Source organism: Podarcis tiliguerta, assembly GCF_965153285.1.
Source record: "Podarcis tiliguerta genome assembly, chromosome: 2".
NCBI lineage: Eukaryota > Metazoa > Chordata > Lepidosauria > Squamata > Lacertidae > Podarcis > Podarcis tiliguerta.
Window position 1 is genome coordinate 11,274,785 of NC_139535.1, and position 12,441 is coordinate 11,287,225.

The following is a 12,441-nucleotide window of genomic DNA, read 5'->3' on the forward strand; positions in this document are numbered from 1 at the left end:
AGGGCTCTGGGCTGACTTTTACTACAGACGCCCTTATATCTTGATAGCTGCCATGACAACATGCTAAGATCTAGGGAAGAAGCAGTAAACTTAAGGCCCGAGGCAGGAAGTGATGTTTCACCTCCCATGAACCTTCGCCTCATAAATGGGCAAGCTTGGTACAGCTCAGCACGAGAGCAGACTCCGCCCTTTGGCCAAAGAGCTCTGATTGTTCATTGGCCACCCTATAATGCAATCGTGATTAGATCCCGCCCCGATCTAGGATTCTGGCCAATCACAAAGCTTGGGCTTTGTAGAGGGCGTGTGCTTGCCTTTCGTGCTTTCAACTGCATTCCAGACGTGCCCATCGTGCACCCGCCCCCAATCCTTGCTGTCTTGCTCTCGACAGGTTGGCTTTCCAGTCAATCAGGCTACGCCCCACCCCCACCTCTCTCTTTAAAGTCACATGACATCTTATTTTGCTCGACGGCGGGAGGCGGGAGAATGAGGCCTCTCTTAACCAATAACGTAACCTCACATTTTGACACCCGAGCGATGCAGCCAGTCAAAAAAGTTTCGAGCGCCCCCCTAGAGCTGTGAAGGCGGGACTAACTCGGACGTGCGCAATCATCTTCGCCAGGTGCCACAACGGACTGCCTCTGGCTCCAATGAAATATCGACAAGGCGAGAAAGACGGGCGCCGCGACCAATTGCTGAAGAGCGGGCGTGTCCGGCTCCCCTCCTTCAGTTTAAGTGAGGGCGGAAGATGGCGGCGGCGGCCGGGATGGGTCCGGGGGTCCCGGACGGGGAACCCGAGGGTTCAAACCGCGACCGCAGCGCTTTCGAATGCAATATCTGCCTGGAGCCTGCCAGAGAAGCTGTCATTGGGCTCTGCGGCCACCTGTACTGGTGAGGAGGAGTGGGGAGCAGAAAGGGGCGTGGCCCTGAAGAGTTGGGGGGCAGCCTTAAAAGGGCGGGGGGCACAGAACAAGGTGCCTGGCAGGGAGAGCTGCGCTTGTTCTTACTGGGTCTGGCCGGTGGAAGGTTTGCTCCATTGCAAAGAAGCCTGGGAAAGAAGCTTCACCTGCTGGATTTTTGCCTGTCGGGATGGCCTTAATGCTTCAGGGGCTGCACCAGATTTCGCTTGACTTCGACTGCCACTTCTCCACTGTCTAAATACCAAAGAGGGTGGATGGCAACCTCGAAGGAGAGCCCATGTGGTTAGGGTGTGCGGATCAGAACCAGGCTCTGTGAAGCTCCCTGTGTGGCCAGTTGCAGGATTAGCTTTTGGAAGGTATCTGGGGTGGGAATTTCAGAACCTAGAGCTTTGCTCTGTGTGGCCTTAGTCAGGCATACGATTCTTGCTTTTTTCAAAAAACAAACACTGAAATTGCATTATTATTCCAGGTTTTTTCTTCTCTTTTCCCCCCTAGCTGGCCGTGTCTTCACCAGGTGAGTGTCTCCCTTTCTTCGGCTGCTGACCTCTAGGGCGAGGAAAGGTGAAGGTGTCAAAGAACATCATTGAGGGAACCTGCCCTGGTGTGTGAGCCTATCTGCCAGGCGGCCAATCTAGATGCCTACGGGAAGCTTGCAAGCAGGACCTGAGTGCAACGGGGCCAGTTTGCGGAGTCCCCACAGGCTATTGGGAGAACAGGATGCTCAAATAGATAGGCCATTGGTCAGACCCAGGCATGGCCAAACCTGGCCCTCCAGATGTTTTGGGACTACAATTCCCATCATCCCTGACCACTGGGTCTGTTAGCTAGGGATGATGGGAGTTGTAGTCACAAAACATCTGGAGGGCCAAGTTTGGCCATGCCTGGTCAGATCCAACAGGTCTCTTCTTATGTTTTTATGGGAGGCAGGCTTTTATAGGAGGCTTTAATAATATTTGTGCCTATTGAAGATGCTCGAGGAAAATGCAACCTCCATGTGCAGAAGCCATATATCTTTTTAACTGCTGAAGGCAAACCACAGGAGAGCAGGTTTATCTGTGTTCTACCTTGTTTGTGAGCCTTCCTTTTGTTTCTAATCGGGCAGACTTCTGTTGAGACAGAATCCTGATCAAGATGGACCATTGGTCTCACCTGGTTAAATATTTCCTATCGGAGCAGCTGTCCTTGAATTGAACCTTTCCACCATCAATAAGAAGTCTGTCTGTGCTTAATTAGTAAAAAAATAACTTCAGAGTTCTGTTGTGCTCAGGTCCTGCTTGAGGCTACTGGCCATTGTGAGAAAAGGAGGCTGGGCTAAGATGGGCCGCTACCTGATCAGCGGACCTTGGGCAAAGCCAGAGGCAAAAGTGGGCAGAGTCGCAAATGTGAATTTTACCTGCACTCAGCTCTCACCTGTGGTTCCTAGAAGCTGCCAGTGTGTGACAGCCACAGCCCAGGAATAGCTTTGTCCAGCAGGCAGGTGAGGGCAGTCGATGGGTTTCAAACCCTCGGTGAGTTAGGGGCTTCTTCTGCACTGAAGACAGGCTTCAGCGGATTAGACCAGTGGTGGGTCCAGCAGTCAAAAAGGCTGTAGAGGAAGTGAGGGGCAGATGGGGCTCGTCAACCTCCAGACACACTGCCCAAACTTAAGCCCTGGGAAGGTCATTTTGGTGCTGCTAACACAATGGTTTGACTTCACCCCCAGATGCACTCTCCATTGTCTCTTGAGACAGATGGATGCAAACAACAACAGTTCAGTTGTGTACCCTTCTCTTTCTTCCATTCAGACAAGCAAGAGGCATGATCAGAGTTCATTTGATGTATTACAGTATTTTAATATTCTTTTGGAAGCCGCCCAGAGTGGCTGGGGAAACCCAGCCAGATGGGCGGGGTATAAATAATAAATTATTATTATTATTATTATTATCAAGGGCTCATTCCTGCCAGGCATAGCATTTGGGTTTGAAGCAGGGTCAGGGGGAGGGGGGTGGCCTGGAGAGAGTTCTGCATTTGTGCCCACCTGCCTGCCTGCTCACCTGTCCTGGGTGCCTGAGATTTCCCCGCCCTGCTTACATATGATCTGCATATCTTTGAGGACGGGTGGGAGAAACTCTTCCACATTCACTGCCATCTTTCCCCGCCTCCCTAGTGGCTAGAAACTCGGCCAGAGCGCCAGGAGTGTCCAGTGTGCAAGGCAGGAATCAGCCGGGACAAAGTCATCCCTCTCTATGGACGTGGAAGCTCCGCCCAGCAGGATCCCAGGTAATCATTTCCCTTTGCTAGGCTCCCTGCTAGTTTGGTAATCCTCAGTGATAGTGGAATTCTGGGCTAGAGGGGCACCTTTTCTCAGTCATTTCCTTTTCCTGTAGGCTGGTTGGTCTCCCTCCCTCTCTTCTGCAATATCTCTGGCCGCGAGTCCTTTACTGGCTCTGAAGAGTCTCTTATTCTGATAAAAGGAAATATTTGTAACTTTCCAGGTCCCAAGCCCAGTATCTCTGGGCAACTGCCTAGCCCAGGAATGTGTGATCAATAGAATCATAGAGTTGGAAGGAACCAGTAGGGTCATCGAGTCCAATTCCCTGCAATCTCAACTAAAGCATCCCTGCCTCTGCTTAAGGAAGGAGATTCCACCACCTTCCTAGGGCATCTGTTCCTCTGTCAAACATTTCTTACCATCAGAAAGTTCTTCCTGACATTTAGTCGGAATCTCCTTTCCTGTCATTTGAATCCACAGGATGGGCACGAACTTGAATTGCTTTAAAAGGGGCTATGACAGATTCATGGAACAGAGGGCTATCGATGGCTAGTAGTCATGCCTCTGAAAATCACTTGTTGAGAATCGCAAGTGGGGAGCGCGCCATTGCTTCCCATGCGCATCCCGTTGGCTGCTGTGAGAACAGAATGAATGACTAGGTGGGCCTTTGGCCACATCCAGCAAAACGCTGCTAAAGCTGAGGATGCTCTCCTTCAATGTAAACATGTTGCCCCTCGGCTGCATTGAACTGCAGGCTCAGGGCAAAGACCTGCTCCGTCCTCTGCAGATCTTCCAAGCACAGCCAGTGTTTTGTAAATACTACATCCTTATCCTAATGTGTTTTTAAAATTCCTTCTGCGCCCTGTTATGGGGAAGACAGGGGGTGATGGTGAAAATACTGCATAGCTGTCAACTTGTCCCTTTTCTTGCGAGGAATCCTATTCAGAATAAGGGAATTTCCCTTAAAAAGGGGGAAGTGTTGACAGCTATGAAATACTGATGAACAGGAGGAGTGTCTGCCTACCTGCCAGTGCTGCTCATGCATACTCCCCCCTTCCTATCACAGGTTGAAGACCCCTCCTCGGCCACGAGGGCAGCGCCCAGAGCCGGAGTCCCGAGGGGTGAGTGGCGCTTGCTTCTAGCCCTCTATAGACTGATCCCGGCTGAAATGCTTTGCAGTTTGCAGCAGACTACTAACCTACATTTCCCCCCTTTCTGTTTTTTGCCCCCTGCTCCCCCTCCCTCCGACAGGGCATGGGCGCCTTTCCCGACGCGGCCACTGGCTTCCACATGGCATTTGGCATTGGCGCGTTCCCCTTTGGGTTTTTTGCCACTGGCTACAGTACCCCAGGAGAAAGGGCAGGTAATGCACTACGTTTAAAAACAGGTCTAAGCTTGTTGCACAAATCTGCCCATAAGGGCACACTCAAATTCCACAGCCATTCTCACTCGTCCTATCAACCAAGCTCTTGGATTATTATTATTATTATTATTATTATTATTATTATTATTAATTTATACCCCACCCATCTGGCTGGGTTTCCCCAGCCACTGGACGGCTCCCAACAGAGTATTAAAAATACGATAAAACATCAAACATTAAAAACTTTCCTAAACAGGGCTGCCTTCAGATGTCTTCTAAAAGTCAGATAGTTGTTTATTTCCTTGACATCTGGTGGGAGGGCGTTCCACAGGGCGGGTGCCACTACCAAGAAGGCCCTTGGCGCTGGACCTTAGTGTCTGGGCTGAACAATGGGGGTGGAGACACTCCTTCAGGTATACTGGGCCGAGGCTGTTTAGGGCTTTCAGGGTCAGCACCAACACTTTGAATTGTGCTCGGAAACGTACCGGGAACCAATGTAGGTGTTATATGGTCTTGGCAGCCACTCCTAGTCACCAGTCTAGCTGCTGCATTCTGGATTAGTTGTAGTTTCCGGGTCACCTTCAAAGGTAGCCCCACGTAGAGCACATTGCAGTAGTCCAAGCGGGAGATAACCAGAGCATGCACCACTCTGGCGAGACAGTCTGCAGGCAACGAGTTGGTAGTTGTTGGCGTCTGTCTGCCTCAAGAGATAATGGAGGACACCTCCAGGCGTGAAGTTAAACTGCTGTATTAGCAGCATCAAAGTGACCTCTCTGAGGTGCAGGCCTGGGCTGCCCAGAGGACAAGACCCACCTCTCATCTTCGCTGATGTGGTCCAAAGGAAAGCAGAGCAAGGGTTTTGACACCAGCTTGGCTGCAGCAGTTACCAGAAGGAGGCATGCAAAGCACCATCCAACTGTCTTAGGGACTCTGCGTATGGTTTACACTCCTTAGCCTTTTCTACTTCTGAAGCTATCCCGCAAGGCAGCAGAGGTTTTTGTTGTTTAGTCATTCAGTCGTGTCCAACTCTTCATGACCCCATGGACCAGAGCACGCCAGGCACTCCTGTCTTCCACTGCCTCCCGCAGTTTGGTCAGATTCATGTTTGTAGCTTCGAGAACACTGTCTAACCATCTTGTCCTCTGTCGTCCCCTTCTCCTTGTGCCCTCCATCTTTCCCAGCATCAGGGTCTTTTCCAGGGAGTCTTCTCTTCTCATGAGGTGGCCAAAGTATTGGAGCCTCAGCTTCATGATCTGTCCTTCCAGTGACCACTCAGGGCTGATTTCCTTAAGAATGGATGTGTTTGATCTTCTTGCAGTCCATGGGACTCTCAAGAGTCTCCTCCAGCACCATAATTCAAAAGCATCAATTCTTCGGCGATCAGCCTTCTTTATGGTCCAGCTCTCACTTCCATACATCACTACTGGGAAAACCATGGCTTTTACTATACGGACCTTTGTTGGCAAGGTGATGTCTCTACTTTTTAAAATGCTATCTAGGTTTGCCATTGCTTTCCTCCCAAGAAGCAGGCGTCTCTTAATTTCGTGGCTGCTGTCACCATCTGCAGTGATCATGGAGCCCAAGAAAGTAAAATCTCTCACTGCCTCCATTTCCTCCCCTTCTATTTGCCAGGAGGTGATGGGACCAGTGGCCATGATCTTTGTTTTTTTGATGTTGAGCTTCAGACCATATTTTGTGCTCTCCTCTTTCACCCTCAATAAAAGGTTTTTTAATTCCTCCTCACTTTCTGCCATCAAGGTTGTGTCATCTGCATATCTGAGGTTGTTGATATTTCTTCCAGCAATCAACAGAGGTTTAGCACCAGACCTTTCCTTCACCTACCTTCCCAGGTGGGTGAGCTTCACCTGTCCCTCCCTTCCCTCTATGGCATGTGCAGAAACTGCCTTCTCAACGGTTGGACCCACTATTGGTCTCATCCACCGAGTTTGCCAGGGCCTGTCTTCACATGAAGGGGAAGTCCCTAACTTACTGAGGGTTTGAAATCCATCAGCTGTCCTCACCTGGTTTAGCTGGCCCGTCGAAGCCATTCCTGGGGTGTGACCACTGTCGCACACCAACAGCTTTTAGGAGCCGCAGGTGAGAGAGCTGAGTGCAGGATGGGGACCAGAGGTACTACCCCTCCCCTAACACCCTGTACAGTGGTACCTCAGGTTACATACGCTTCAGGTTACAGACTCCGCTAACCCAGAAATAGTGCTTCAGGTTAAGAACTTTGCTTCAGGATGAGAACAGAAATCGTGCTCTGGCAGCGCGGCGGCAGCAGGAGGCCCCATTAGCTAAAGTGGTGCTTCAGGTTAAGAACAGTTTCAGGTTAAGTACGGACCTCCAGAACGAATTAAGTACTTAACCTGAGGTACCACTGTACATCCCTGGGATTAATCTCTTGTGTTTTCCCACGCTACCCTTTGTGGGTTTTACCCAGGTAAAAGCTGCGCCCTCACTCTGATTTGCAATCTCTGTGCTAAGTTCAAGTGTACCATTTTTTTGCGGCTGGGCAAGGCACCATGTCTCTCCCTGCTAAGCTGCCACTAATAGAACTTGGCAGCAGCCCTGCGCTGGGTCACGTTTACACAAGCAGGTGCTTGAGTCTTAACCTGTGCTTGAAATCCTTACTGTTCTGCCTTACTGGCTTAGAGAACGGGGTTGTTCCACCGCCAGGCTCTTACACGCCTCCCTTTCATGTTCCTCTCTCTCCAGGGCTCCGTTACTTCCTTCTGAGTAGTAGCATCTCTTTCCTTCTCTGTATTTGGAGAGGGATTTTAGCTCGGCGTCGGAGCACTTGTCTTGCATTCACAAGGTCCGAGGTTCCATCCCATACTGGTATCTCCAGTTAAAAGGATTGCTGGTGGCATGTTCTGGGAAAGGATCTCTCTTTCTCTCTCTCTCTCTCTCTGCCAGAGATCCTGGAGGAGCACTGCCAGTCAGAGCAGACAGTACTAGTCTAGATTGTCTAGCCTTAACCAGTATCAGGTCGCTTCCTACCATCTCTTCCTGCCTCACATCTTAGGGTAGGGAACTTCTGATCTGCAGGCCGTGTTTGGCCCTCAAGGCTGTTTAGTCTAAGCCACGCCCACCCACTCTACAATCAGCTGATTGTTGGGGGCTTGCATAGTTCCAGGCAGGATGTTTTGCAAACCCTGAGGGCTGTAGCCTTCCTAGCTCTAGCAATACATGGAGCTCTGCCCTGATTATTGTGATACATCCATAATTACCGTATTGGCCTGAATATAAGCCTCACTTTCCCCCCCAAATTCCGACTTAGAGTGCGACTTAAATTTGCGACCTTACAAAAATTGGCTTTTACAATATTGCTGCTGGAACAGACATAAGGTAAAACAGAATGTGTGAGTGCCTGCAGAATTTTAATGGAGTGGCTTAAACAGTTTAGGGAAGCTTTTAATATTTAATAGACTGTTGTATTTTAATATTCTGTTGGGAGCCACCCAGAGTGGCTGGGGACATCCAGTCAGATGGGTGAGGTATAAGTAATAAATTATTATTATTATTATTATTAGGGTATTGTCTTTTTTCTTTTTTCTTCTTGAATTTTAAAGGTGCAGCTTATATTCCGGCGTGACTTATATTCGGGCCAATATGGTATTATTATTATATAATTATAAGATTATTGTATTAGGATGTGTCATTTTGGGGGACCATTCTTAATTTTTGCACATTTCTTCAGTGACTGGTCATAAAAAATTTGTTTTTGGGTATGAAGAATTCAAATTGGCTATTAATTTTGTCATCAGACAACATTGAGCTTGGTAAGTCTATGTTTGATGAAGAAGCCCATAAGCTGCTTTTGGCAAACCAAATAATTTAAAATTTAACTTCTGAAAATGTCAGGTAATGCCAAACAAGGGTAATAATAATAATAATAATAATAATAATAATAATAATAATATATGAGACGGAAGATACTTCTATTCCACCCCCAACACAATAATCTCTGTGGAGAGGATACTTGAGGTGATAATACATAAATAAACATATTGTTTGTGTACTATGCACTGCATATGAAACATTAAAAATGTACCACTAGACATGTTACAGTAGTTATATGTTGTTCTTGTATTTAAATGCGAAACAATAAAAATTGTTGGGGAAATAATATGAATAACAGTAGTAATAATGATGATGATGATGATGATAATAATAATAATAATAGTAATAATATATTACTGTAAGTACTTGGCAATCATTTTTAATTATTTCTATGCAGTCTTATACACATTTTGCTTACCAAGCAAAACTAAATTATTATAATTGATTAATTAATTTTCTTATATGTACCCCACCCATCTGGCTGGGTTGCCCCAACTACTCTCGGCAGCTTCCAACACATATAAAAACATAATAAAACATCAAACTTCAATAAGAACAATCTGATCCAATATAAAAAGTCACAATAACTTTAAAATAAACAGCTTTGATCAAATAATGCAATATTCAGTCATCCATTAGAAATTATATTAATTTAACCAGAATATCTTTTGAACTCCCAAGTCATGTTGCAACTTTTTAGCGCCCCTCATTTTTGGAATTTGAAAGCTGAATTCTTCAAATACGTCCCAATGTATCATCTTATTAGAAGGGGTGTGATGACTGTGACTGTCATGGGGGACCCTGCACTTTTGAATTTGCCACTACACTTACTGCCTGGAAATGGATTTCGATGAAAATGGTATCGGCTACCTTGACTTTTGGAGATGTGGGTGGCGCTGTGGGTTAAACCACAGAGCCTAGGACTTGCCGATAAGGTCGGCGGTTCGAATCCCCGCGACGGGGTGAGCTCCCGTTGCTCGGTCCCTGCTCCTGCCAACCTAGCAGTTTGAAAGCATGTCATAGTGCAAGTAGATAAATAGGTACCACTCCAGTGAGAAGGTAAACGGCGTTTCTGTGCGCTGCTCTGGTTCGCCAGAAGCGGCTTAGTCATGCTGGCCACACGACCCGGAAGCTGTATGCCGGCTCCCTCGGCCAATAAAGCGAGATGAGCGCCGCAACCCCAGAGTCAGCCACGACTGGACCTAATGGCCAGGGGTCCCTTTACCTTGACTTTTGCACCTACCTGTAATGGTATATGGTGCCTCCTTCTAACCTTGAGCTCCTCCGTCTCTCTTTTTTGCATAGACGCAGAAGCTGCCCGCCCATCCAGCTGGCAGGATTCGCTCTTCCTCTTCATTGCCATCTTCTTTTTCTTTTGGCTGCTTAGTGTCTGACCGGCTGGACTCCGCTGGACTTGCCCTGTACTTAAAAAAAAAGAAGAAGTCTATCAGAACAGGATAGAAGGACTTTCAAACTATGGGGAGGGGAAGGGGCAGCTGCGGGGAGGAGGGTGGAATCATTTCCTGCCTGCGCCCAGGCGAGGCAGGAGGGGGCTGACCTGCAGGGTGGAGGGCAAGGTGGCAGAGCCGGGGCCTGGTGTTTCTCCCTCCTCAACCTCCCTCCTTGATCCCCCTACGCAGAATTAAAAGTATAATAGGGTGACTAGGGGAGCTGACGATGCAAAAGAGGTGTATATTTGTGTTCAAAGTGTATCTGTGTGTATGTGGGGGGGGGGGCAGGTAGGGAAAGTCGTAATTATCAAGGTGTTTTAATTGTTTCCTCTTAATCGCCCTTGACTGAAGCGTTCCAAAGTTCGCCTGAATTGCAGGTGGGCTGTGTTAAAAAAAATAATTGAGGAGATGTAGAAGAAGGTAGCCGTCAGGAGGTGTGGGGTCTGGGAGCCAAATCCGGCCTGTCAGTCCTCTGCTCCCCCCCCCCATTATATTTTGCTCACCTGCATTCTCCCTCCTCACAGGCCAGAGGGGTTTGGGGTGGGGGCTATCACTTACTCAATAGCATTAGTGGGACAAAATCCCACATTTGCAGCCAGACCACCCTCTTTTAATGGCTTAAGTTGGCAACTAGGCCTCAAACGACGACAACAAAATCGAGATTCGTTCCTACCTGTAAGCTTACAATGGCATGAAATGCTACGTAGTGGGGAAAGAGGGCCTTTTTAGGAGGGGAAGAGAGCTGTGGTCTCCCTCTTTATAGGGGCAAAAAGCCCACCACACCCACCTACCTCAGCAGGTGTTGCGGTAGGGGGAGCAGAGGCAAGAGAAGTAGGGTGGTAAAAGCAGGAGGTGGGCTATGGCAATGGAGAAGGAGCCACAGGAAAAACATCTGGGCTTCTTTTTCTCTCTCTCCCCCCCCCCCTGCATTCCTGTGGCCAACCACTGGGAGGGAAATGGGCCTCAGGTGTGTTAATTTAACTGGTCGCAACGAAGTTCCTTGTGGTTAGTTTTATATATAATAATGTCCCGTCTCACCCCTTTAAAAAAATTGACTTCCAGAGATGTAAGAAGCCATGTGCTTTTACAGACTCTTTTATTTTCTAGGCTGGTGACAAAGGACTAGTCAACTGGCTGTATTTCTCTCTTTCCCCCTGGTGCCCTCCCCTCAATCTTCTGAGGGCATATGGTACAGTCAGCGCTGGCGGGATTTGTTACTGCTTGGGTTGGGATGGTGGGGGGGTAGCCTTGGCTGGACTAACAGTATTTAATTGCCCAGAAATCTCTGTGGGGGAGGGGGGGACTCACCCACCCACTTCCCTTTCTTCCCGTTTGGGTGACAAGAGGGAAGATGTGATGTAAATTAACCTATTCTGTAATTAAATTAACCTGTGATTCATATCCGCTTGCGAGTGTGGAGTCTCCTTGCCGTTTTCTGGTGGCGCGTGTGGAGAAACGTTGGGTAGGTTGATAAGAGACGATTTGCGCAACTCATTCCGCTGACTTGTGTGATGTGGTGGGGAGTGCTTTATGTAAGAAAACAGGAGTCCTGCAGCTACGTCAGGCCAAAGGCCCTCTTCATCCAACATCCTGTTCGCAAAGTGGTCCACCAGATCGTTTCTGGGAAGCCCTCAAGGACTGCCTCTCTCCATATAAACCTACCCGGACCCTGATATCATCATCTGAGGCCCTTCTTCATGTACCTTCTCCAGGAGATGTTTGGAGCATGGCAACACAAGAACAGGCCTTTTCTGCGGTGGCACCTTGTTTGTGGAATGCTCTCCCCAGGGAGGTTCAGGTGGCACCTTCATTATACATCTTTAGGCACCAGGCAAAAACATTCCTCTTCAACCGTTGGCAGACTGACCTCCGATGCCCTTTTTAATGTGTTGTAGGAGGGGGAATTATTGGTTTATGTTCTTATTTTTATTATGTGTTTTGTTTTATCTTGTAATTTTATGTTGTGAAACGGCCTGAGATCTATGGATCAAAAGTGGTATACAAATTTTAATATTAATAATAGAATTGCAGAGTTGGGTTGGTCATCTAGTCCAACCCCCTGCAATGCAGGGATTGTTTCCCCAATTTGGGTCCTGAACCCACAACCCTAAGGGTCACATGATCTACCAACCGAGCTATCTATTTGCTCCCTCTGCATGTTGCATTATTATATAAGCCTGTTTTCCTTTTTTCCTGAAAAGGCCCCAAAGTTGTAGCTTTATGGCTTTGAGGTATTCCAGTCCCTTGTTTTCATTACCTTTTCCCAACTGCTGTGGGAAAACACAGGAATGGACCGATCTGGGTGTCTCGTATTAAATCAGCAAATGCTTCTTGTCCCCCAATTATTTTACAGTAGCAACAACCCAATGACTTATTTCCACCCAATTTCAGCTGCTGAAATGAAACTATGCTGGAGTGCATGTTTTTGTGACAGGACTATGAGTTTGGTTGAGTTCTTGGTACTGAAAACCAAGTCTTGAGCTCAGAATGTCCTCAGTAACATCCTGTTCTTTAATCCTAAGTGAATTCTAAGTCTCTTGCACCAGCTTCTGGTTGGTAGATCTTGGGCTTTTTAAATTATTGTTGAATCTATATACTGCCCTATACCCAGAG

The 12,441-nt window shown here is 47.8% G+C and overlaps 1 protein-coding gene across 4 annotated transcripts; it reads left to right on the top strand.

The window, feature by feature from the left end:
• The first annotated feature begins 340 nt into the window (after nt 1-340).
• Nucleotides 341-11,229, top strand: RNF5 (ring finger protein 5). 4 transcript variants are annotated; one of them, XM_083426812.1, is made up of 6 exons: nt 473-888; nt 1,413-1,431; nt 3,064-3,176; nt 4,235-4,289; nt 4,420-4,531; nt 9,683-11,229. In XM_083426812.1, exons 1-6 carry the CDS (start codon nt 746-748, stop codon nt 9,769-9,771), a joined length of 531 nt encoding a protein of 176 aa, XP_083282938.1. In that variant the 5' UTR covers nt 473-745; the 3' UTR covers nt 9,772-11,229. The 4 variants fall into 4 exon arrangements, with proteins under 4 accessions (XP_083282939.1, XP_083282938.1, XP_083282940.1 ...); XM_083426814.1 differs by lacking the exon at nt 4,420-4,531 and having other exon boundaries at nt 622-888; XM_083426815.1 differs by lacking the exon at nt 1,413-1,431 and having other exon boundaries at nt 694-888.
• The last annotated feature ends 1,212 nt before the right edge of the window (nt 11,230-12,441 follow it).

Coding starts and splice junctions, on each gene's coding strand:
- RNF5 (XM_083426812.1), top strand. CDS start 746: ATGGCGGCGGCGGCCGGGATGGGTCCGGGGGTCCCGGACGGGGAACCC. Junction 4,290..4,419: donor CAGAGCCGGAGTCCCGAGGG/GTGAGTGGCGCT, acceptor TCCCTCCGACAG/GGCATGGGCGCCTTTCCCGA. Junction 4,532..9,682: donor TACCCCAGGAGAAAGGGCAG/GTAATGCACTAC, acceptor TTTTTTGCATAG/ACGCAGAAGCTGCCCGCCCA.